At 36.3% G+C, this 25,332-nt stretch overlaps 1 protein-coding gene across 1 annotated transcript in view; it reads left to right on the top strand.

The window, feature by feature from the left end:
- The window catches only part of LOC133530379 (orexin receptor type 2-like), a 111,564-nt gene extending 87,931 nt beyond the window's left edge, over positions 1 to 23,633 (top strand). Inside the window, exons 7-8 of the mRNA XM_061868293.1 lie at positions 11,247 to 11,368; positions 22,560 to 23,633. Of these exons, the coding sequence (XP_061724277.1) occupies positions 11,247 to 11,368; positions 22,560 to 22,723 (286 nt within the window). The 3' untranslated portion in view covers positions 22,724 to 23,633. The remainder of the gene's footprint in view (positions 1 to 11,246; positions 11,369 to 22,559) is intronic.
- The last annotated feature ends 1,699 nt before the right edge of the window (positions 23,634 to 25,332 follow it).

Here is a 25,332-nt window from a genome sequence, read left to right as displayed (position 1 = left end):
TCATGTGATTACCCGTTTTCAAGATATAGGGCACAGAACGAAAAGCGGTCAAACCAAACGTGTGATGCGAGGTCAACTGATAATATCTGTGAATAAACATTCTATAATCATTAAAAATACATTTATGGGTTAAACATAGGTATTACTTGAACAAACTTTGCCTCTCGTGTGGACATTAGTGAACAGGTTGTCTCCTTATAAGTTATGATTTTATGACATAGGTTAATATAAAAGGAGGACTTATCCCTTTATTTGACTATAATCAATTCGGTGTCGAGACCCTTTGTCCGTGGGACCCTGGCGCTCTGAGTCTCTTCAAAGATCTAAGAGACTCGGAAACGCCACAGGAGATCAAAGAGCTGGCAGCTTCCTCGCTCAACGCATCAGTCTAACGATCCAGCGAGAAAATGCTGCCAGTGTCTTCGGTACTATGTCGCAGGGGCCATTTATAGATTTATTTTAGATTGATTTTTTTATATTTTAGATTAAGTTTTCTTATAGTTTTTATTATTAATTTTAATAATTATTTTATAGCATAATTCTAATTCAATGTAATCATTTGAATAAAAATCAACTATGGAAGTCGGCTTCAAAATTTCCATACCATTTCTGGTTTCCGATTGAGTTAAAATTTGGCATACGTATGAAAGATTGACGACAATCCAATAAATGACATCGAGCGGATCTGATGATGGGGATGGTTGGCCATAGGAACTCTGTGATAAAATAACGCAACTCATTGAGGTAGAGTTTGTTAGACTCATCTAGATAAGTAGTAGATGACGTTGAAAGTAAAGTACAGTCAGCGATAAAAAATTGTGTCAATTTATTTTTTACCCGACTGCCAAAGGGAGGAGGGTAATGTTTTTCGAGTGTATGTATGTATGTTTCTTTGTGGCCTCCTGTAGCTTAAACGGCTTGATGATGATATGATGATTGTAAACACCTATGAATTAAAGTTTTGGAGGATTAACAAATACGTCATGGAAAAATTAAGCAAAGTTCAAGGAAACTCAGCTAAGAGCATGTCGGGTCATGGCCAGTGTAGTGTTTCGTAGTTACCATTCTGTCACAATAAGCTAAACGAAGGTTATTACTATAAATAGTGTACATTATTTCGTCTTTTTACTAAGAAGATAAAACTTTTTGCAATAATCCAAAAACGGCTGGACTGATTATGTTCGCTATAGTTTTTATTGAAAGTGACAATCACTTATCACATATATTATATGGTTTCAAATTATCCATAAGTGATCTGGGCTACAACCGCGAAAATCGAAGTTCATCAATTGCGGGCATTTTTTTCTGTCACTCTAATTACGTCTTAGTGAGAGTAAAAGAGAAAGATCCCCGCAATTTGCGAAATTCGTCAGGTGCAGTCAGTAGGTGCAGTCGACAGGATGTTTAGTAGACATGTGTAAGTAATGCGCGTAACATCACAAATGAGATATCACTCAAACGCGTAATGTTGCATTACGCATCACTCCGAGAAACCAAGCATTACTTCAAACATCACTCGAGCATATGACTGGCCGAAGCGCGCGTAAACTCGTAAAGCATCAATATAGATTGACGCGCCGGTAGTCGGTACGAAAGGTCCGTTCAAGTAGAATCCGCGTAATGTATAATGAGTAATGAGACGTGATGGTGTGATGTGTGATGTTTGTTTGCCATGCTATCATTACTTTGCTATCCCGCTCGCACCCGCACTCACTGCTCGCTCGCTCTCATTCCGCAATGCTTTCGGAACACTTCGGATCGGTCCGCTCGGCCGGTCGTAGCAGTCGCATTTGAGTTATTGCAAATTTCATTAAATTGATACGATAACGGATTTTTGCACCTGCAATCGATTTAAAACTGTAATGCGTTACCATAGAGCTTACAATGTTTTTAGTATTTTACCTATAAGGTTGCGGCTAAATGATAATTCGCTTGCGAGTTTGAATTTGACGAACAAAAACGTATTTACTGTTTATTATTGTTGTGAAATGTTTGGTTTGGTTGACTTTCACGGCAAATTAAATTAAGCACGAGTGAAGTTACTTATTTATCTTTAATTTAATAGTGAGCTAGTGTTTACAGTACATTCTCGTATCAGTATCATATCATAATTTTATTGATATACCCAAATAAAAATACTACCTAGTGACTCTCAATGGCGTAATCTCATTAATTAACAGATATTTTCTTTTATTTTTTATCTATGATGCATATTTTACGACTATAAAAATAAAAACATTACAAAAACGATCTATCACATGGCGGTGACAAAACGCAATGCGTAATAGAACGACGCGCCGATATGATACGCCCTAGAGTCCTAACACTCGCTGCGTAATGTAGTTGGTACTGTGATGAGTGTGACGTTGCCATCACGCGCGCGCCCGCGCGCTGTATTCGTTCGGGTAATGTTTCGTTTCGAGTGATAAGTGATGTGATATCTCAGTGTAACATTACGTTTTCGAAAAAGTGATGTGATATAGCATTACTTTTTGAAGCACTGTTTCGCGCATGTCTAATGTTTAGGTACTTAATATTGAACTTGGCTACCATTTTCACATTTATATTTTATTAGGATTATATTTTCTGGATGTAGATATTCACTTTAAGTTAAATGTACTTACTTATCTTAAATAAATATTTTTCATTTTTTTTCATTTTTCATTTTCATTAACAACGAAACATTTTTAAGTGCCTACTATTATTAATATTAAAGATAGTTTATTATTCAAGTAGGCATATTACAACATGCGCTTATGAACGTCAAATAAAGCTAAACCGGCTCTAAGCCTACACCTCTGACCCGAGAAGATTTAAATCCCCCCTCAATTGGAGGAGGGTATCCCAATATGGATCGGAAATAAACTTGGCGGGACACATCTTTTCAAAACATTATATCTTATTAATACATTACGACCTACTTTAATATATTAAATCTTACTATCTACATATCAAATCTTCAAAAGATATCTCTCCCTCAGAAGCAAAACAGGAAAAATGTTAAATCAAAGAAAACATGATTTAGGAAAATACCTAAAAAAACACCTACTTAGTGACAGAGATTTCTTTGAACGCATTTACATAATCGTTACAATTTGAATAGATTACGTCGTAAAGATGATCTGGTACCTAAGTTTCAATAGGATTGGGAGAAACTTTACTTTTAATTATTTTTTCATCACACCACATCACACTTGCTCGTACCTAAACGGGGTAATTATATACCAGCGTACTGTACCCCTAGTGTAACTAAATTCGATTTTGAAACTTGACGTACGCGTTTGCGTTTAGTCTCATTTTGTATTGGATTTAGGAAGAGCGCGCCAAGCGGGACGTTTTGGAACCTCAAAATCCTATACAAAATGAGACTTAACGCAAACGCGTTCGTCACGTTATGATGTCGATCAAAGTTACACTAGGGGTACTGATATACAATGGGATATGTAATGCCCACGGTGGAATTTTTTAATTTAATTACGCAGTGGGCATATTGGGCATAATGTTTTTTTCAAGTAGATATAAATGAGTTTGAATTTTAAAATACTGACGCTTATATATTTTTTTTGTAATTTTATTAATATTTTATTTGATTAATTTTAATAACCGCTTCATTTTTTTTTGGCTGAATGCCGGATCATCTGATCAAAAATGACAATATGACGGACGAATGTTTGAAATGTCACCGTATTTAAGATTCACAAATTTTAAGCGAAATAATTCTTAAATACGGTCACATTTCAAACATTAGTCCGCCATAGTGTCATGTTTAGACAGCTTACGCATCGAAGGCACAGACCTATTTGACGTACAGCCACAATTTAAAAAAGTGTAAAAAAAAACGGCTATCAAATTAATCAAATTAAATATTACAAGCTTTTTTGTTAACTTGCAATGTACCTATGTATGTACGGGTCAAATCTTGCAAGTTAAATTTGACCAACTTCCCGGTTTACGACGAAGCTGAAAATTTGCATACATATGTAAATCGAGTGACAATACAATATTATGGTACCGTCGAGCTGATCTGGTGATGGACATTGGAGGTGGGCATAGGAACGCTGTGATAAAACAACGCTACCTAATTGTGTTTGGAGATTTTAGAATTGGCTCGATGAGTATTAGTTACCTGTGGAAAGAAAAGTACAGTCAGCGATAAAAGCTTGTACCAAAAATGAAAACTTTGCCAACAACTTATTTATAAACATGAACAAAAATACTGAATTATAAACGTTAATATATAAAAAGTAAAACTCATTTATACCTAGTTAATTCGTATGAATTTGTAACAAATTTAAATAACTCCCTGGGGATTTATAGCTTTCTTTTACAATCCATAACTCTCGCGGGAACAATATAGGCTTTTTCAGCATGCATGAAATAAGATTTTTTCGAGCAAGTGTGATGAAAAATGCAAAATAATATCATTGTAGTATTAGATCTCATAATATTATTTGTGTGATACTTTTCTTAGAGAGCCGTGTAATTAATTGCCATCGCTGTGGTTTAAAAATAAAATATTCTGAGATATCACCGATATAACCTTTCAAATTACTATTAAAGTATGTCCAATTTTCTAATATTAAGCTGCGTAATAAAGTCCTCCAACCACAAATTTAATATCCAGTCGGCTTTTTTAATTCTTCTTAATTTACTTCTTCCTAGATATATATCCGTAATCACAAAATGTTTTTAATTTAAAAGCGGTCTACGCAACAGATGTCCGAACAATGTGTATAAGTACTTTTACGGGTTACGTTTCAAGTAGGTATTGTTTCATACCTGTCAGTATTTTCGGAATTTCCGGGATGATCAACCCTTCATTACGTTGTTAAGATATATCTTGGAAACATGGAAACATAATACTTTGTTCAAGCAGTAGGATTTTTTTAATAATAAATTGAAAAGCTGTTTGGCATGGATATATAAATCAATCAAGCCGATAAAGTCGTAGAATAAAATCTTTTTTTTTTAGGGTACCTCCCCTACACGTAATGTGGGTTTTTTTTTTTGCTTCAGCCATACAGTGTGGGATGTCGTTTGAAAGGTCGTTCAAAACTAATAGGGGTCTTCAACAAATATTTTTTGATAAATTGAATATATTTGGAGATAATCGCTCCGAAAAAAAAATGTGTCCCCCCCTCTAACTTTTGAACCATAGGTAAAAAAAATATAAAAAAATCGTGGAAGTAGAGCTTAAGATAGACATTAAATGAAAATTATAGCGGACATGATCAGTTTAGCTGTTTTTGAGTTATCGCAAAAAGTTTCCCCTTCATAGTAAAAAGACGTACACCCACAGTTCATCTCTTGGTTAATAATCTACTATACTTTAAGCTCCAGTTTAGCTTATTTTGACAGAAGAGTAACTACAGAACCCTACTCTGAGCATGGCCCGTTATGCTCTTGGCCGATTTATTTAGTTTGTTATTGACACAATAAAAAACTAGGTTTATATGTTTTCCTTTTTTCAAAATTTGCAAAAAAAAGACCTATAAATCTAGAATAATATTATGCTGAAGCAATCGACATCAAAGTGATATGTTCAGATTTTGTTAGTGGAAACAGGGGACGAAATTCGCAAATTGCGGGGATCTTTCTCTTATACTCTCACTAAGACGTAATTAGAGTGACAGAGAAAAAAAACCCGCAATTGACGAACTTCGATTTTCGCCGTTATAGCCCTGTTTTCTACGGAAATGGAATTTCATAGAAAAAGTACCGTTATTTCGTTAGGATCGCAAAGCTATTCTTCCCTCTTAAGTAAAGATGCCTAACACATTTTAAAACATATTTCCGACGTTTCGACGCGGGTGTGTGCGATAGACCCGTTTGCAAATATGTTTTAAAATTTACCTAGTTAGTTAGTTAGTGCTTCTGGGCATTTTCCGCAAATCGACATCCATTCTGACGACCAGTTTGGCCTAGTGGGTAGTGACCCTGCCTACGAAGCCGATGGTCCCGGGTTCAAATCCTGGTAAGGGCATGTATTCGTGTGATGAGCATGGATATTTGTTCCTGAGTCATGGGTGTTTTCTATGTATTTAAGTATTTATAAATATTTATATATTATATATATCGTTGTCTAAGTACCCTCAACACAAGCCTTATTGAGCTTACTGTGGGACTTAGTCAATTTGTGTAATAATGTCCTATAATATTCTGCATGTGCCTATTTTGCGTGATACGAAGTAGCGCTACTCTAACCACCGCAGCTCCTCCACGAAGCCTAGCAAAGTTTTCAGGTTGCTAACTGCCTCTCTTAGTGTGCACGGAGTCCCAAGATATTTGTTTCTGTATACTTCAACCTGTTTGCAGTCTAGGAGAATGTGTTTTGTTGTTTCCTCTTCTACCATGCATAAAATTTACCTAATAAATTTGTCGTTTAGTAGGCATATATGTTATAAATAGATTTAATATGTCGTAAAGTTTAATTTAGTAACAAATTGTAACTGCTATTGTAAATCACGGTTTTGGCACAGCGACAATAATCATTCAACAAACACTTTGTGTTGACATGACTGTGCCAACAGTGCGATTAACTCTGATATGTGGCTGTTGACATTTACACGATATATTACCTTAGATAAACTTCATTAGTATTGGGCAATTTTGGTTCGAGTGAGTCGTTAATCTCTAGCGAGAGTATGATGGTTCCGCTTTTGTCGTACATATATCGTGTGTTAAGGTCGCAGTTTTCAGTTCATGCCATTGGTGTACAGTCAGCATCAATAGTAGCGGATGAAACAACGCGCCAAAAGTATCTGATATTCTGGATAACTTTTCCAAATATAGATAAATCTCTAAAATTTACATTCAAAAGTATATCTTTTACCGTCTTAATTGTTCTACATATAGAACCATCACATTTTGTTAAGCTGTTATAGAATGGCAGATACTTTTGAAACCTTGTTTGATCCTCTACTTTTGATGCTGACTGTACCTATAGCGTTAAGTAAAACAAGACAGTTTTTTATGGTCAGTATAGAAATGTCTTCGGTTGATATTAAACCGCGATTAGAATACGATTGACCACAGATTTGTCTTTTTTGAATGAATACATGAAATAAAACTGTCAATGGTAGAGTGTGCAGATAAATGAAGATACTAATTTCAGTTTCAAAGCTTGGAGAAACATCAAATTCAATTTATAGTTTTCGTTATTCCAATAATTTTCCGCAATTCATATTTAACAGAGAGATATAGCGACGTGAAAGACAGACGGGCGGACAGAGTTGCACCATAAAGATTTACCACTTATTAATCAAAAAATGCGCCGAAATATGTATGTGTGTAGACGTGACTGGTTTCCATTATAGCCTCTGCGAGTTGCCTTGCGATATCCTATCCTACGCTTAGGCAATTTAGAAAAAAACAAAAATTGCAAAATCTATAGTATTTTACTAACTCGATGGATACGCTGACAGGTGTCATTTCAATACAATTTGCGAGATTTGGCGTTTTAAGGGTATAAATTATGCATATGGAGATGACACCTGTCACCCTACCTATTGAGTTAGAAAAATTACATACTATAATTTGTTAAAAAATCAAAGCAGCTAAAAATTTCATGAGAATTAAGTGAGAAATACAAACCGCCGAGCAGCCGGACAAACGACCTACATAATACGAAAGTATAATTGCCCAAGCTGAAACGGAGAACCTTCGCTTGCTCAGTCATGGGCTTTCGGTATGAAGGTATTATCATAGATTGACTTATGATTATCATTATTAAGTAATTAGAAGTACTGTTGTGCCAACGGTACTTTCGAATCGTATTCTGATTTCGGTTAAGTAAATACATCTGTACCCCTAGTGTAAATTTATTCGATAGTGAGACTTGACGTACGCGTTTGCGTTGTCTCATTTTGTATGGGATTTTGAGTTTTCAAAACGTCCCGCTTGGCGCGCTGTTTCTAAATCCCATACAAAATGAGAACGGAAACGCGTACGTCACGTTTCGCTATCGAAAAAATGTACACTAGGGGTTCTGGTCGCCGCGGGCCGCTTACGGACGTCGAACGCGGCGTCTCTAGTTATTTACAAGCATTGCGAACTATAAACACCGGATCCGAATTCAAAGACGAGTTCCATTGCCTGAAGCTTCGGAATAAGATACCCGAGCATAGAGATAGGACATGTAATCTCCGCGCTATGAGGTCATTATCTGACTACAACAAACCTAAAAGAAGGATTATGATCTTAACAGTATATTTATGGTTGATTACCTATCTCAACCTGTAGGTTCGAAGAAAGATGATGCCAAAATGGCTCCGGCCTTCCTAGCAATCAATCACTCAACGGGTGCCTGCCAGCGAACGAAAAAAACAATCGCTGGTGCCTGCGGCTTAAAATATACGATGATGATAAAAAGGTTAGAAATAAATTAAAATAAGTAAAAAATACTATCACGGATGAGGCTCGAACTCGTGACTAGATCACTGGCCCATCTCTACCAACTGAGCTACTGAGACTTCACTCGAAGGCAGAGAATATTAAAAAGTTAGATGAAAAGTTGACCACCATTATGTACTGAGTTGTAAACCTAACGCGTACTAACGCTTAAAAACCAATTCTTAAAGTCAAAGTCAATATATTCTTTATGCAAATAGGCCTAGCAACAAGCACTTTTAAATCGTCCAATTTTACAAATATCATCTTAATCTAGGTAAATATCAGAGCAATATATTGATGTAGTTATTATTGTTCTCAAAAAAACATTGAATTATTATAGATATGGCAAACTTAATAATAAGAATTTCACGAAAGAATCGTCAAACAACAAAATTGTATAAAAATAGAGTACTGGGTACCTATTTCCAACATACAACTTGTACCTAAATATCAAATTAAGTCGAGCGTTGTCACTTCATCGCTAAATTAGTACGTAAACAGACAACTCGTATCCGTTTCTCTTCGTTATCATAATACAATATTGCCCGCGATGTTCCTTGATCTCCGAATAGTGTTTATCTTATAAACAAGATGTTTCCGATAGTTTATACCTATGTTATTTATTCCTGTGAAGCCAATGCGAGAATCTCTAAATACTTATTCTGTTTCACAACTTCCAATTCGTAAATAATTGAATTTATTACATAACAATTATACGGAATAAAATTACACTAGATGTATTTTATTTTAAACATCAATTTCCTTATTCATAAAAGTAGTTTTTGTGACTGCTACATAATGAAACTCAAATTTATTTTATTCGTTTCATAAACCCACACTAGGCATTAAAACACTCATGTGGTCCTTTGCCATGGAATAACAGTTTTAATTACAAACCGTAGTATGATATAAGTGTTATATCTCTTAACTCTTATATCTTGTATCGAATTTATCAGGACTAATGCATGATTTAGAACAAAAAATAGTATAACCTAAATTTTAACAAACGTTATATAACGCGTTGCATGGTTTTCTATAAGAAACATTATTCTTTTATCAACATGAAATAACTAGGGTGTAGGTACATTCCATTTTTACAATCACATTTAGATTCGAAAAAAAATACAAAAATCAAAGTGCTTATATTATAATAAAAAAAAAAAAAACAAAAATTACAATGACATCATAATAACTTCATTTGCATCGTTTAACATAAAATCATTTTCCAACATAAAGACTAAAACCACTAACTATCTAACCAAACACTATTATAACTGAAAAAGGTATAAACTTTGCATATCTATCAAGTACATCTTGAGATCTTTCTAATGAGTCTAAACTCAAGGTGTCTATTTTTTCATCGAAACGTTTCCTTGGCTATATACCGACTAAATCATCAGTCCGCGTAGCCAACATACAAATCGCTTACGCTCCGTAGCGATCGACACGCAACTGTCACAGTCGCACTAATATGGAGGAGTGATAGAGAGAGACACAGCGTTTCGTTGTCGTAGCGATAGCGATTGTCATATTGGCTAGGCTGGCAAGTCAGCTTCATGATAGAATATTATTGCATCGTCTTTGGAAATACAGAAGCATGCCAAATTTCAGCTCAAACAGACAACTGGAAGTGCTTCAAATTTAAGTTATAAAATTTGAAGCATATATAGAAATAAATTTAAGTACATACATACTTATAAAGCAGTGAAGCTAAATCAAATTGTGTAAAAATCAGAAAACTTTTCTTAACTTATTGCGGAACAAACATGGAACAAACAAACAAGAACCAAAAACTTCGAAATGCACGGACGTGCCACTTTGACAAGTTTGTTCCGAATTGAATGTAAGAACTTCGATGCGCTTCACCCGCAATTTTAACCTACTTCAACCTGGAGTTTACATGCTTACCTAATTGACACTGGGTTAACGATTTAACAGGTTAACGCCGTTATTGGGATGGTGCATGACGCTAATAAATAGTTATATCGATACGAAATTTCGAAAAAAATCATGAAATGTAATAAGCAAAGGCTTGCAATACAAGTTCTTTGAGATATCGTTGCAACTTATATTATGGCAAGTATACCATCGAGCCGTTCCTCTCGAAGAGAGGAGGTTGTCGAACGAGCGAGCGAAGCGTAGCGAAGTTTCTACATTCAACTTTTTTTTTAAATCATTATTAAATAAAGGGGTTATATCATGTTTGATGATGTCACCCCCATTGTTACAAATCAAAATCACAATTTTACCGTCGCTTAATTCCTAAATTGACAAGTTTGTACAAATCTTTAGCTGTTTTAGACAAAGGGTGTGCTAAAATATCGTTACATGTACCCACATTGAATATATTGATTTTATGCTTAATTATAAAAGCTTGCCTGTCAGCTTCGTTTCGGATATACATTCAACTTGAAATATAGTGCTGCTTAGGGGCACGTCACAGCAAAAGCTATTTGTGAGGAGTTTTGCTATTTTGATCAACTCCATTGCAAGAAAGAATGAGTGGCCATAGTGTAGATACATTGGTAGGGACCGCGTGTTCTCAGTTCGGGGCGAACTAAGGTGGGGTAGGGAAGTGCGCCATGCCGTCTAAGTGCGCCTACCTTGAATATATCGACTAATATTACTAGTATTCTACAACACTCGTAGAGTTTAAGTATTGTAGAATACTAGTAATATTAGTAGTATATACTTAAGCAGTTTTCGATATATTCAAGGTAGGCGCACTTAGACGGCATGGCGCACTTCCCCTACCTCATCTTACTAGTTCGTATTATATTTCTTGACAAACCTCTTCAAGTTTAGACCGAAGGAAAGTGGTATTTTTTTTATTATATACATTTTTTTTGTTTCAGATATACTGGTGTACTTGATCGCGTCAACAACAACGATATCATTTCATTACTGGCGCTGGTGTCACATAACATGTGTTACGTGAATTCAGCTATCAATCCCGTCATTTATAATTTCATGAGTGGTAAGTTTTATGCAAATGTCATTGAACTTGTTCATATTATGTCAGAAGAAATAATTAATAATCAAACGAACTTACCTGTGAAGTTTGATTACAATTATGCGAGTATCCAAATCCAAGACAACAAATATAATTTACTAGCAGCAGTACACGTTATCGTGCAGTCCAAGTCACACATTTTAGAGATTATAGTATTTAAAAAACAAGTTCGCGCTGTCCCTCTCACTCGCTACGCTGCGTTCCTGCTTCGACATCGCTCCTCCAGTACTCATTATTTCAGAGTTATTTTTGTGTTATTAACAGAGACTATTTTATTTTCATTTTTGGGGATGGGGGGCGGGTCTTTGTTGTCTTGGATTTGGATACTCGCATAATTGTAATCAAACTTCACAGGTAAGTTCGTTTGATTATTAATTATACTTCGTATCCAAATCCAAGACAACAAATATAATTTACTAGCAGATGTTCAGAGCTTTGTATTTAAATTCAAATCCTGAATGCGAAAATAAAATAAAATATCGATATCAAATCAGTATGTTACGAACATACTGATATTATTGATTTTGACTAAAGAGAACAACGTACCACCTAGAAGTTATTAATTTATATCCAATTTAAATAATTATTTATGTATCCACATAGTATAAATGTAAAATGTATGTATAGCATAATAAAATTAAGGAGTGAAATTGCTCTTGGTATTTCATTTCGTTAATATTAAAAAGTATAAAACTTTCTTTGATTTCACTGTAGTATATTGATAAAGTTGTATATATCTTAATATTCACAAGGTACAACTATTTTTATGTCATTTACAAGCCAGGACGCCATTAAGTGTAAATGTGTTTTCAAGCTTTAGTTGGCTCTAAATAAGTTTTAGATGGGCATTTTCTGTCTGTAACCATATAAACAAACCATTTTGTATAATTTAGAATTTACCAACCATTCTCTGGATGTAATTACAACGGAGACAAACAAGCATATGGCCTGCCTGATGGTAAACAATCACCGTAGCCTATGAATGCCCGCTACTGCAGAGGTATATTACATGCGCGTTACTGACCCTAAAATATAATCTAATTTTATGTTACGACACTTTAAAGTTAATTTTGAATACAGCAATCAATACTTTCCTCGGTAAATAGCCTTTGAGTGAGGTAGATAAAGGAGAATTTTCTTCATTGTAAAGCTACCATAAATATCAAGGCTATATGTAAGTACTTTAAAACTAAGTCTGGACAATTACTAGTAGAGTATCCTGTAGGTATTAAGTATTTGAAACTTATCACTTTGAAAATATAGATGGACTAATTTTAGTTATTACCACAGATCAAGAAATAGTAATATGATATTATTTATAACTAAATAGCTAATCTCATCTGCTTATGCGTATCTGAACGATGATGGCTACTACGCTAACAAGTGGCAAGGAACTTAGGTAGATTATGTGTTGAGTTATGATATATTTGTGAACAAAATATCTGGCATGACTTGTAACTTGTAATTCATTTTAAGGAGTAACATTTTTTAACGTTACCTACAATAAAACTGTACAGTGTGCATTGCGACGAAAAATGAAAACTATTTAAGCTTTCTTTTACAGCAAGACAATATGACAACCCGAGCATTTACATTTCAGACAATAATAATGTTATTGTTAAAGGATTTCAACCCTTTATTGCGATTATTAATCTAGCTACTTAGCGCAAGCGACTGCAACACGTGGCAGCATAACTCTAGTTGCATGGTTGCACAATTTACAGCACTTATTTCGCGTCGCGGGATAGTGCATCAACGGCGGTTCACCTCTTGTTTGATGCGGCGATGTTCCCCTGAAGTTTGGAGCTGAGAATCCGTAAGTAAATTGTACCGGATTTATTACATTAGGCTCGTTGATATGGTATATTCTTGACAGCATATCAAAGCTGACGTTTGAAGTTATTAGGAGTATATAACAGCGTGATATGAGTACGAATCATAAATTTGGGTTAAAGGGTTTACAGATATATTTTTTCCTATATGTTGTTTACATACAGCATTTCTTTGTCTGTAAGGGCAATGACATTGCGTACATTTTGTTTAAGGTATTATAGGCCGCATTTAGGTGTTAACTATTAAATTACCTCAGCGTAACAAGAACCTCCTTTATATTTCATTATTTTTACAAGTCCTGTAAACTTTAGCTCAACCTTAAATATTTTTGCTCTTTAGTCCCTTATATTTACATGCGTAAAGCTACTTCCAATACTATTAAAGTCTTCAATCATTACATTGGCATCAACACTGTTATAGTAGAGCAACGTTATATATCTTTGACGATATCATTTTGAGATATGTATAATGACCGACTGTAGACCGAAGAGCGAAGTGACCGAAGAGCGTAGCGACCGAAGTGCGAAGCGACCGAAGAGCGAAGCGACCAAAAGGAGCAAAGCAACCGAAGAACCAAATGACCGAAGCATTATAACCTCGACACTTAAAATGAAGCACATATAGCCTCGACGCTGCGGAAATGGAGGCCTCGATACGATTATTGTGGAATTGTATAGTACATATAACTAAAAGTGCGGCATATATCTTCGTCACTGCGACAGCTGCGACAGCAGACCCCTTGACACAATTATTGTGGAGTAATGATAGCATCCTCACTATGACGTGGGGCAAACTTAGCCTCAACACTACGACAGCAGAGCCCTCGACACAATGATTGTGGAGTAATGATAGCCTCCTCACTATTAGAGTGGGGTACATATAGCCTCGACGCTGTGAAAGCGGAGCCCTCGACACAATATTGTGGAGTAATGATAGCCTCTTCACTATTAAAGTGGGGCAAATATGGCTTCAACGCTGTGAAAGCGGAGCCCTCGACACAATGACTGTGGAGTAATGATAGCCTCTTCACTATTAAAGTGGGGCAAATATAGCTTCGACGCTGTGAAAGCGGAGCACTCGACACAATGGTTGTGGAGTAATGATAGCCTCATCACTATTAAAGTGGGGCAAATATAGCTTCAACGCTGATAAAGCGGAGCCCTCGACACAGTGATTGTGGAGTAATGATAGCCTCATCACTATTAAAGTGGGGCAAATATAGCTTCGACGCTGTTAAAGCGGAGCCCTCGACACAATGGTTGTGGAGTAATGATAGCCTCATCACTATTAAAGTGGGGCAAATATAGCTTCTACGCTGTTAAAGCGGAGCCCTCGACACAATGATTGTGGAGAAATGATAGCCTCTTCACTATTAAAGTGGGGCAAATATAGCTTCGACGCTGTTAAAGCGGAGCCCTCGACACAATGATTGTGGAGTAATGATAGCCTCATCACTATTAAAGTGGGGCAAATATAGCTTCAACGCTGTTAAAGCGGAGCCCTCGACACAATGATTGTGGAGTAATGATAGCCTCATCACTATTAAAGTGGGGCAAATATAGCTTCGACGCTGTGAAAGCGGAGCCCTCGACACAATGGTTGTGGAGTAATGATAGCCTCTTCACTATTAAAGTGGGGCAAATATAACCTCGACGCTGTGAAAGCGGAGTCCTCGACACAATGATTGTGGAGTAATGATAGCCTCTTCACTATTAAAGTGGGGCAAATATAGTACCACGTCGACATCTCATTTATAAGAAAATATTTATTTAATATGTGTTTTAATTTTGAACTATTAATTAATGTGCATTATAAAATTACATTAAAACTTTAATCAACACAGTTAATACCGATTTTCTGTTTGATGAATATCTTGTTGCACAGTAAACCTAAGCTTCTAAGTACTCACGGAAAGGAGAATTATTATTAGACGGAGTCCACAATATTACACAAATCAAGTATATCTTTCCATAATATATTTCATTTTAAAATTATATTATATTATGTTAATCAAAGCTGTCTAATAATAACAAAGCGGGTAACTAACTGATGATCAAATTTAGGAGGCGACCACATCGATTGGACCCAAGACTCGACGATACCGCGATGTCCGATTAAAGCCTACTACCTAATCCGTCATGATCCATACGATAGATTCACTATGGCCCTCATATGGGGCATGGGGCGCACGGTATCGGAGCACGCATAGCACGTCCCGTTTGTATACGTCGATTAATGGCATTAAACACTTTAAACTGTCAGTCAGACTAAATAGTCTTCCAATGTCTTATAGATTGTGTACTGATTGACATTACTCCTGTATATTTCCTACCTAAAGGTATCCTCATAAGACGCTCATTAAACTTGTTGGTACTGTGTATGTACATTTGCATAAAGACGCGTTTTGTTATCATTCATAGGCACTTATTACCAATCGGCAAGAATTACCATTGTTATCTGTTTTATTGTATGGTAGGGTAGATCGGACATGGTAAAAGCCGCTTTCGTGAAACGATTACCTAGTATATATTAACTTTATTCAGATATGGTTTGTATATTTAAATCTGTACGCGAAAGCATCTCGTAAAAAAAAAAAAAAATTGTAAGTAAACATTGCATTTTATGCAATCATAAAATGAAATCTAAATAATATTATATTAGTAAATAATACTATAATAGTACGTATTACAATTATTTAAAGTTCAAATTGTAATCTATTTGTAGCCCCATACTTATTTTTGCCGTAATTTATTTATTCAAAAAAGAAGGTAGTTGTAGTAAGTGATTTCGTATGGACGTAAAAATTACTTACTTGATTTCTTAGGTAATAAGTTTATTAAGCTAAACGAATATACCTACAATTTCAAATTGAAAGTTTAACTGCCATGTAAGTATGGCAAACGAGACTAGACTTGCCGAGCTGAATAAACATCAATTTTTCGTTCGAGGGTACGGCGGTCGGCAGTTCAAATAATGTTTTGATTCTATACTTCTTATTCAGCGCACAATAAACATTAATCGAAACACAATTAGGTACACATATTTAGAGGAACACTATTTTGGCGAAAATACGTGTGACTCGGACTAACACAAAAACATGTAATGAGTACTGGAGGAGCGATGTCGAAGCAGGAACGCAGCGTAGCGAGTGAGAGGGACAGCGCGAACTTGTTTTTTAAATACTATAATCTCTAAAATGTGTGACTTGGACTGCACGATAACGTGTACTGCTGCTAGTAAATTATATTTGTTGTCTTGGATTTGGATACGAAGTATAATCATTTTTAAGTGACATCAGAACGGAGGATAATGTGTATGTGTGTATGAATGTTTGTTCCTTTGCGCTACCGTCACATGGGGTAAGGTTATTTTACATGAAACTGTTTTTGGTGGGAAGTCTTTTTGCTAAGAAGAAAAGACTTTTTGCAATAACTCAAAAGCAGCTGGACCGATCATGATCGCTATAGTTTTCGTTGAAAGTGTTTATTAAGCTTTTGAATTACGAATTTTTTTCATGTGGTTCAAAAGATAGAGACGGGGGAGACATTTTTTTTTCTTTCGTAGCGAGTATTTCCAAAAACATTCATTTCATCACAAAAAAATTGTTCGAGACCTTTGTTTTGAAAGAGTATCCAACGATATCTCCTTGGGTTAAAGCAAAAAAAAGTAATCAATTTGTATGGGAGATAACCTAAATAATTTTGTTTGTAGTTTTTATTTTACCGTTCTGTCGCCATGCCTGATTTATGTATCCATGACAAATTGCAGCTTGCTAGTACTAACGATCACGGAGCAAAGCCGCGGACGGACAGACGGACATGGCGAAACTATAAGGGTTCCTAGTGAACTACGGAACCCTAAAAATGAAGATCGTAATATGTATTATATAAAGTAAGATATAATTGGGTAGGGATTAGAAAATAATATTTAGTTAACATTGATTATTTTTGAATTCTGTATGACCATTTAGGTTCAATACTGATTTAAGTACTTGAACTTCTAGCAGTTTACGATTATTCTGTCAGATACAAGTATAGTATATTAATCGTAAATAATACTGAATCTTTGATGAATAAGATGCCGATTCATTTCATCTCGGATGACAAAGGATTCATTTTTTATTGATTTCCAAAACTGAGGAGTTCTATACGAAAATTGCCGAAGCGGGTAAACTGTTTTCTTTGATAAAATATAAATACAATTCAGTTTATCTTTGACTTTAATGGAAATCGTTTCGGGACGATTACGAGAGACCTTATGGATTGCTTAGGCATAAGTAAATCAAAGGGCATTGGCAATGAAGGAGATAAAACAAAGTAAAAAAAAATCGGCCAAGAGCATACCGGGCCATGCTCCGTGTAGTGTTACCATAGTTCGTAGTTAGCATTCTATCAGAATAGGCTAAACTGGGGCTATTAGTAAGTATCATATACAATACAAGCTTTTACTAAAAAATAATACTATTTGCAATAACTCAAAAACGGCTGGACCGATCATGTTCGCTACCTATAGTTTTCATTGAATTAGTTTTACTTTTATTTTATTTTTTGGATTCATAGTTCAAAAGTTAGAGGGAAAATGACATTTTTTTCTTTCACGATTATTTCCGAAAATATTCACTGTATCAAAAAACGGTTGTTGGAGACCCCTATTCATTTTGAAGACTAATTCAACGATACCCATTGGGTTAAAGCAAAACTTATGAAAAAAAAACTTTATTAACTAAAATAACATTTTAGGCAAAGTGGTATTTCACTAACTTCCTTAATTAAGCAGAACTGCATCAACCCCCATGATTTTAATGATCTGCCGACATCGCGGCTTAAACAAAATTTGTCCCTAACACGTAATGTAGAAACCAAGATGGGGGAAAGGAATATCAAAGGAGCTGCGCGGCTATTATTCTCCAGCGACGTAATAGCTCCTAACACAGCGGACACCCTTGAAGCCCTAAGAAGTAAACACCCCACCCCGGATGCCAACCTGTCCCTCCCTGATCCACCTGACCCATCCGGCCCTTGTCTCCATGTGTCCTCTGACGATATTTTCAAATCTGTTTTTTCCTTTCCAAATGGCTCTGCGGGCGGTATCGACGGCTTATCTCCTCAGCACTTGAAAGACCTTCTAAGTCACATATGTGATGATTCGCTTCTTAAAGAGCTAACAGCCCTGACCAATTTCATGCTCTCGCGATCGGTAAACCCGGATAACAAATGTCCTTTACGGTGCCAACCTATGTACATTGACCAACAAAGATGGTGTAATTAGGCCAATAGCAGTCGGGTCAGCCTACCGTCGCCTGACCGCCAATTGCTGCTGCACTGATGTGTCAACGAAATTGTCCAACTATTTCCAGACCGTGCAGCTGGATATTGGCTCGAAGGGCGGCTGCGAGGCGGCGGTGCATATATTTCGGACATTCATTAATAGCAGCGTTTTACCTTACAATAAAACGCTTATTAAGCGAAATTCCTTATTTGAAGCCTATTTAATATTTGAGAGTGCGATGCTGTTTGACAGATGACGTAGCGGTTTACTATAGGCTGACACCTACCCCCATAGGTACTCGTATTTCAAGTTTTAATCCCCTCCACCAGGCGCCCGTGGCGTGTGGCCGCGGAGTCCCTCATTGGGTCTCAAAATATAAATAAAACGAAGTTGCAATATACCACATTCCAAAAAGGGTTGCATTAGATATTATTTATTATTTCAATATGAAGAGACATACCAGTTGACCTGTATGTATAGACTATAGATGTTGCTTATTGCAACCTGCATGGTAGGAGAAAACGCAGTGAGTTAAAAATACCCTCGACGGGCATTATAAAAGTGATTTGGTTTATTGCAACTGAGTGTTGTAGCCACAGGCGAATTTAATATAGGCTTCACACCACGCCACGGGCGCCTGGTGGAGGGGATTAAAACTTGAAATACGAGTACCTATGGGGGTAGGTGTCAGCCTATAATGAACCGCTACGTCATCTGTCAAACAGCATCGCACGCTCAAATATTAAATAGGCTTCAAATAACGGTACAGAAGCTTAATAGAAAAGAATGTGAGGTTTTGGTAAAAGTCGATGTTAAATATACTTTTAACTCTGTCGACCGTGTTACCTTGCTCGCTCAAGTCAAAGAAAAAACACCGGAGCTTTTCAACTTTGTTTGGCAATGTTACACTTGTTGTTGTTGTCCTAAAGCACCCCAGAGGTGCAAAGGGCCTTCACAAGCTCGCTTGTGTGTGATGTTACAGTATCCCCTCAAATTAACTGTTAGAAAAAATTCCATGTTGTCGTCTGTCGGATGTCAACGGAGAGATCCCTGGGGCCCGGCTTTGTTAAGCTTGGCAAATCAACCCACCATTGAGAGTCTAAATTGTTGCTTTAATGTTTGGTATTTAGATGACGGTACCCTGGGGGGTGACAACGACGTAGTGTTAAATGATTTGCAAACTCTTACCGATAAATTTGCTGAAATAGGCCTCTAATTCAAATAACCTACATCATTTATTTTCAAACAACTAAAGCCGATAGATACCTTACAAACTCCAATACAACATCTTTGAAGCTAAAAAATCATGTTGGCGAGATAGTTTTCTGTTGCGGTGCAGGATTCGACATATTCCCACGGAACCACCGAAATACCTCCAGAAGGCCAGAAGTCCGAGCTCGCGATGGTTTTCAGCAGCGGCCGCGGTAAATTAAATTTGAACCAGGATCTAGCGAATAACATAAATATGTGATATCTACGACGGTACGAAGAATAAGTTGGTCCTTATTTGTAAGATTGGCTGCGGTTATCTCAGGGTGGAAGAATATACGGGGTGGAAAAATCGAATGCCACATGGATGGCAACTACCTTAAATATTGTAAATAGCACATTTTGTGTAAGGGAGACTTTCCTTTGTTTTTAAAAACAATAAATACTGCATTTAAGGATTTATGAAAAATCGCTTGCCTCAGTCGGGACTCGAACCGGTCAAATGTGACAAAAAATAATGTGCTGTATTTTATGATGCAGATTGAAAGGGTTACTGATAAGGTTCATTTTTCTCTAAATAACAAATACAATCAGAATAACGGAAGGCCATGAAAATTGTAAACGAAAAAGGCAAAATTGGCTCAAGACGAAAATTTTTTGGATTACATAATATGGTCAGATGAAAGTAACTTTAGTAATAATGGTATGTACAATCGTCACAATAACCATTATTGGTCCCGTATAAACCCGCTGCGTACACATGAAACTAATAATCAGGTGAGATTCTCTTTTAACGTTTGGTGCGGGATAATGAAAAACAGGGTTGTTATGGTTCACATATTTGAAGGACACCTGAATACAGTAAAATACCTCGAAATCCTGGACCTATTGCGAAATGCATTAAATTATCTACCCGAAGAATACGACACTTTTATTTTCCAACAAGACGGTGCACCAGCACATAACAGCAGGTTATCGACTACATATCTAAATAACCATTTCCAGACATGGATCGGTACAAAAGGGAATATTAAATGGCCGGCCAGATCTCCGGATCTAACACCATTGGACTACTTTTTGTGGGGATACGTGAAGGATGTTATTTATAAAAGAACTTACGAAAACGTATGCGAATTGAAAACCGAAGTCCATGCAGCTATTACTAATATTCACCACAATTCACTGCAACGAGCTACGAAAAGTCAATTCCTCAAAAGATTAAATTTATGCAGACGCCGAAACGGGGCTCATTTTGAACAACTACTTTAGTTAGCAAGGTTTTAGTAAGGTTATTAAATGAATATTGTTTTATTTTGTGTGTTTTAATTTTTCGTTTACAATTTTCATGGCCTTCCGTTATTCTGATTGTATTTGTTATTTAGAGAAAAATGAACCTTATCAGTAACCCTTTCAATCTGCATCATAAAATACACACATTATTTTTTGTCACATTTGACCGGTTCGAGTCCCGACTGAGGCAAGCGATTTTTCATAAATCCTTAAATGCAGTATTTATTGTTTTTAAAAACAAAGGAAAGTCTCCCTTACAGAAAATGTGCTATTTACAATATTTAAGGTAGTTGCCATCCATGTGGCATTCGATTTTTCCGCCCTGTATATTTTTTAATCATTTCCATAGCTTTTTCGCTTGTTTTAATTTATTTGAATGTGAAAAAACATCTTCAAGGATTTTTGAACACCAATAAATAGCATCGAAGATAAATACAGACATTGAAGATAGCCCAGAAGAAAAGATGTCTCGTTAAATTAGGCCCAGATAAAATAAAATAAGAGTGAGCCATATAATGTAATGAGGGCCTTCAGTTAAGGGCAGCCTATTCCAGATCAGAATTTGTCCCGCATAATTGTGCCATTATTTTGACGAGAATGAAATGTAAATGAATTTTATTAGTAACTTGCGTCCAGCTCTAACATGTTCGTTTATGCATTTGTGAAAGAAAACCCGTTATGGACTGTTTTATCATAGGTTTGCCCAGTTATCTTTCTGTTGTTTAAAAAATAAAGTCGATCCTTGCTTATAGGGGTTGAAATAGGGATCCATAGCCGTAATTAGAGAACGTACGTTTTCTTGACAAATAGTTACGTGACTCCTTCTGGCTCTAAATTATGCGGTAGACTTCTGTGTGTCGACTGTAGATCCGGATAATTTAATTCTGGTTGAATTCAGATTACACACCCTAACCAACACTAATCAACACAATAAATTTAGATGTGAGCGTGAAAACTTTGCCGAGTGACGTGAATTTTAAGTTTGTTTGAACTCCTGTTGTGCTAGCTCAAGTACTGACTACGTGCATAAAATAACGGATGGTTTAGGTAGGTGGAAGGGACATAGGCACATAGGTGCCTTGACACAGGTCGACAAGCCTGAAAAATTAACCTAAACCGGAAAAGGTTTAATTAGATAAATGCAACCCTCGTCAAACCTTAGAAAGAGACAACGAAGACAGAGTTGAAGCTCTCTCTGTAAAAATTTTTAAACCACGTCGGTGGAAAACCTGCATACGTCCCGCTTGATGGTAAGCAGTCACCGTAGCATATGGATGCCTGCAACTCCAGAGGTGTTACATGTACATTGCCAACCCTTTAAAAACCTGTACACTCTTATTTTCAAGAACCCCATTCTGAAGACCCTCGGGAAAAGCTCGGCAAGGACTTCATTCCACAACCGGAGCTACTGCGGGAGGACATTCCTCTTAAATCGCACGATGCGCGACCATTTAGGCTCTAGGGTATGAGGATGAACACCCTGCCGACGGCGCGGTTTCTATCAGAAAGTGAATTGTTTATTCATCCATTGATATTTTGAAACTTCTTGTTCCAGAAAATTTCCGCCACCAGTTCAAGCGCGCGTTCTGCTGTTCCACCGGCTCCGTGCATGAGCACTCCACGACCCTCACCTATACCGCCAAGTCTAAGCCATCCTTCGAGATGCAGTCTCTCACACAGAGATCTCTCGTCTGTGAAATGACAAACGGATATTCGTAGAAGGATGTAATTTGCATATTAAAAAGATCTTTATCATTTCCACGTTCAACAAAACGGGGGTTAGGCAGAACTTTTGAACTTTATTTCAAAGTGATAGGGTTCAATTTTGCGTAATTCCTGTAACCTTTACACCTGGTAAAAGGTTAATAGTTATTAAGAACGTTACAATCGCTTATTACTTTGCGCCACGAGCACTGATAAGAATTTTGTAGATCAAACTAGAAATGTCTGAAATTACCCTTTCTCAGCAGAAATTCGACCGTACTTAGTTCCTCACTTTGTACTTTATTTGAATTAACCAATTTTAACCTCTGTTTCTAGTCAATTCTAAATCACAGCCTACTTCCGGAGCTCTAACAGCCCGGTAAGGCACGCGCCCCTCAAATAATTTCATTTAGCAGCCTTATAGCCGTTTTGACGAGATAGTTTTCAACAGTGTAAATTAAACTGGAACAAAAAACCTTTTATTCAATATAGTGTAAATATAAGTTATGTTTCACTAAATTCCTGATTAAAATTAATGAAAATATATTATTAATGATCTCAAGCAACATACGTACTGTGAAAAGAAAGATACGATATCTTTGACAATAAAACTTCAATGACGCACTATTTATTATTATTATTAAAAACCGTTTTAAAAGAACGTCATACAATGTGAACTGCCCTGAAAGCTTATCTATAACGTAGACTTTTTTATAGGACTAGATAGACTATAATATATAATAAGGATTGATGTAAATATTTTGAGAATGCATTTAACGTAAGATAATTTTCTACGAAACCTAATTCTTTTATTGCCTAATTGATTACAGTCCAAATTTATGTAAAAGGTTGTATAAATACTTATTTCATTTAACTATATACTTAACTATTAACTATATACCTACTATTAAATAGGTAAGTGTAAACTGTATGAATAGTTTGATATGATATTTATAATACTGTAAATATGATTGTCATAATGAATGTTTGAAATCTTATAAAAGTGTTTTATTAAATTTATAATTTTATTTTTTACCCCTTTTCCCTCCTAAAATCACAAGTCACAAGCCGCCTGAAAATAAAACGGACAAGTGCGAGTGGGACTCGCCCACCGAGGATTCCGTACTTATTAGTATTTGTTGTTATATCGGCAACAGAAATACATCATCTGTGAAACTTTCAACTGCCTATCTGTCACGGTTCATGAGAAACAGCCTGGTGACAGACAGACAAACAGACGGATGGACGCACAGCGGAGTCTTAGTAATAGGGTCCTGTTTTACCCTTTGGGTACGGAACCCTAAAAAGACCGTTGATCGTCTAATAAATAATGATATGTATGCTACAATCAATTGTCAGACACTTCTTTTTCTTCTTCTTCAACCTAGCGTTTTCCCTGCCTAGCGCCAGGGTCCGCTGTCCTACTTAATCTTCTCCACTTTGCCTGATCTTCGACATCCTCAGGTGTGAGAGGTGTGTGCAGAGGTATTGTTAAGAAACGATGATATCACATAGTTAATAGAAAATTAAGCACATAAAGTTCAAGCAGCTTTGAGTATATCCAGACACAAACAACTAAGAACTCAGAAATTTCAATTACCGGTTTAACCCCAACACTCACTGAAATAAACACTCAAACCGAAGCATTCCATTTTATAACAATTTAATTCTGCTCGGAAAAGTAGCAAGAATACCAAATAATTCGGCGGAGTGAAAAACTCGTTAGGATTAATCATTTCAATACAATAGTAGGTACATTACCCAAAAAGCCTTTATCTGTAGAGTCCACGGACGGCCGGAAACAAAAGGGCACTCTGAACGCTTTTGGGTGAAATGGAAATAAATTACAAAGTTTTATGTTTTCCCATGGACCTATAGAATACTAAGGACGTAGTTTCGCTAAAGCACAACTAGGATTCCATCACACACCAATTTCTTAGTATTTACGCGTGACACACATACACATTGACAGTCAAATGTTGCAAAAACTATACCGATCGAGGGAAAAAAAGAGACAGAATACATTTTCATAGATAAGTTAATCAATTATCACGTTATATTTCGTAAAATACGATATTAATCCACGAAGTAGTACCTAAAGTGGAGGGCGCTCTCAATTTTTTTTAACTTATTAAATTGAACCTTATCACCAAGCTAGAAAGGTGTTCGTAGCAAACTGAAGAAAATGTTCTCAGCCCGCCTAGGTACATTACATACATTCATGACACGCACACATTGAAACCGTCCGCCAGCTGGTCGTCAGTGGCGCGGCCTCTTTCAAATTTTTCCTGTATGTGTTTTCCCATTTATTTATTTATTTACCTACTTGGAAGTCGGCAAGCCTATACACTCGTATCTCCTTATTCATACATTTTTACAATCTTAATGCATTAATTTATCTCTTTCTTACAAAAACATAAATCATGATAGATCATGACAAGCGAAGAATAGCTAATCGAAGCCTGTAGTGCGTTTATGAAAAACGCCACTGGTCGGATTTGACCATTTTAGCGCCGGTACAGACGGACTGCAACTCGACTGCAACTTGTATGGGAACTGCACGTCGACGTTGCAGTTGAAGTGCAGTCGGCATGCAGTTCCCATACAAGTTGTAGTCGGGTTGC

Source organism: Cydia pomonella, chromosome 22, assembly GCF_033807575.1.
Source record: "Cydia pomonella isolate Wapato2018A chromosome 22, ilCydPomo1, whole genome shotgun sequence".
In the NCBI taxonomy this organism is placed as follows: Eukaryota; Metazoa; Arthropoda; class Insecta; order Lepidoptera; family Tortricidae; genus Cydia; species Cydia pomonella.
This window is presented reverse-complemented; position numbering and strand designations above follow the sequence as displayed.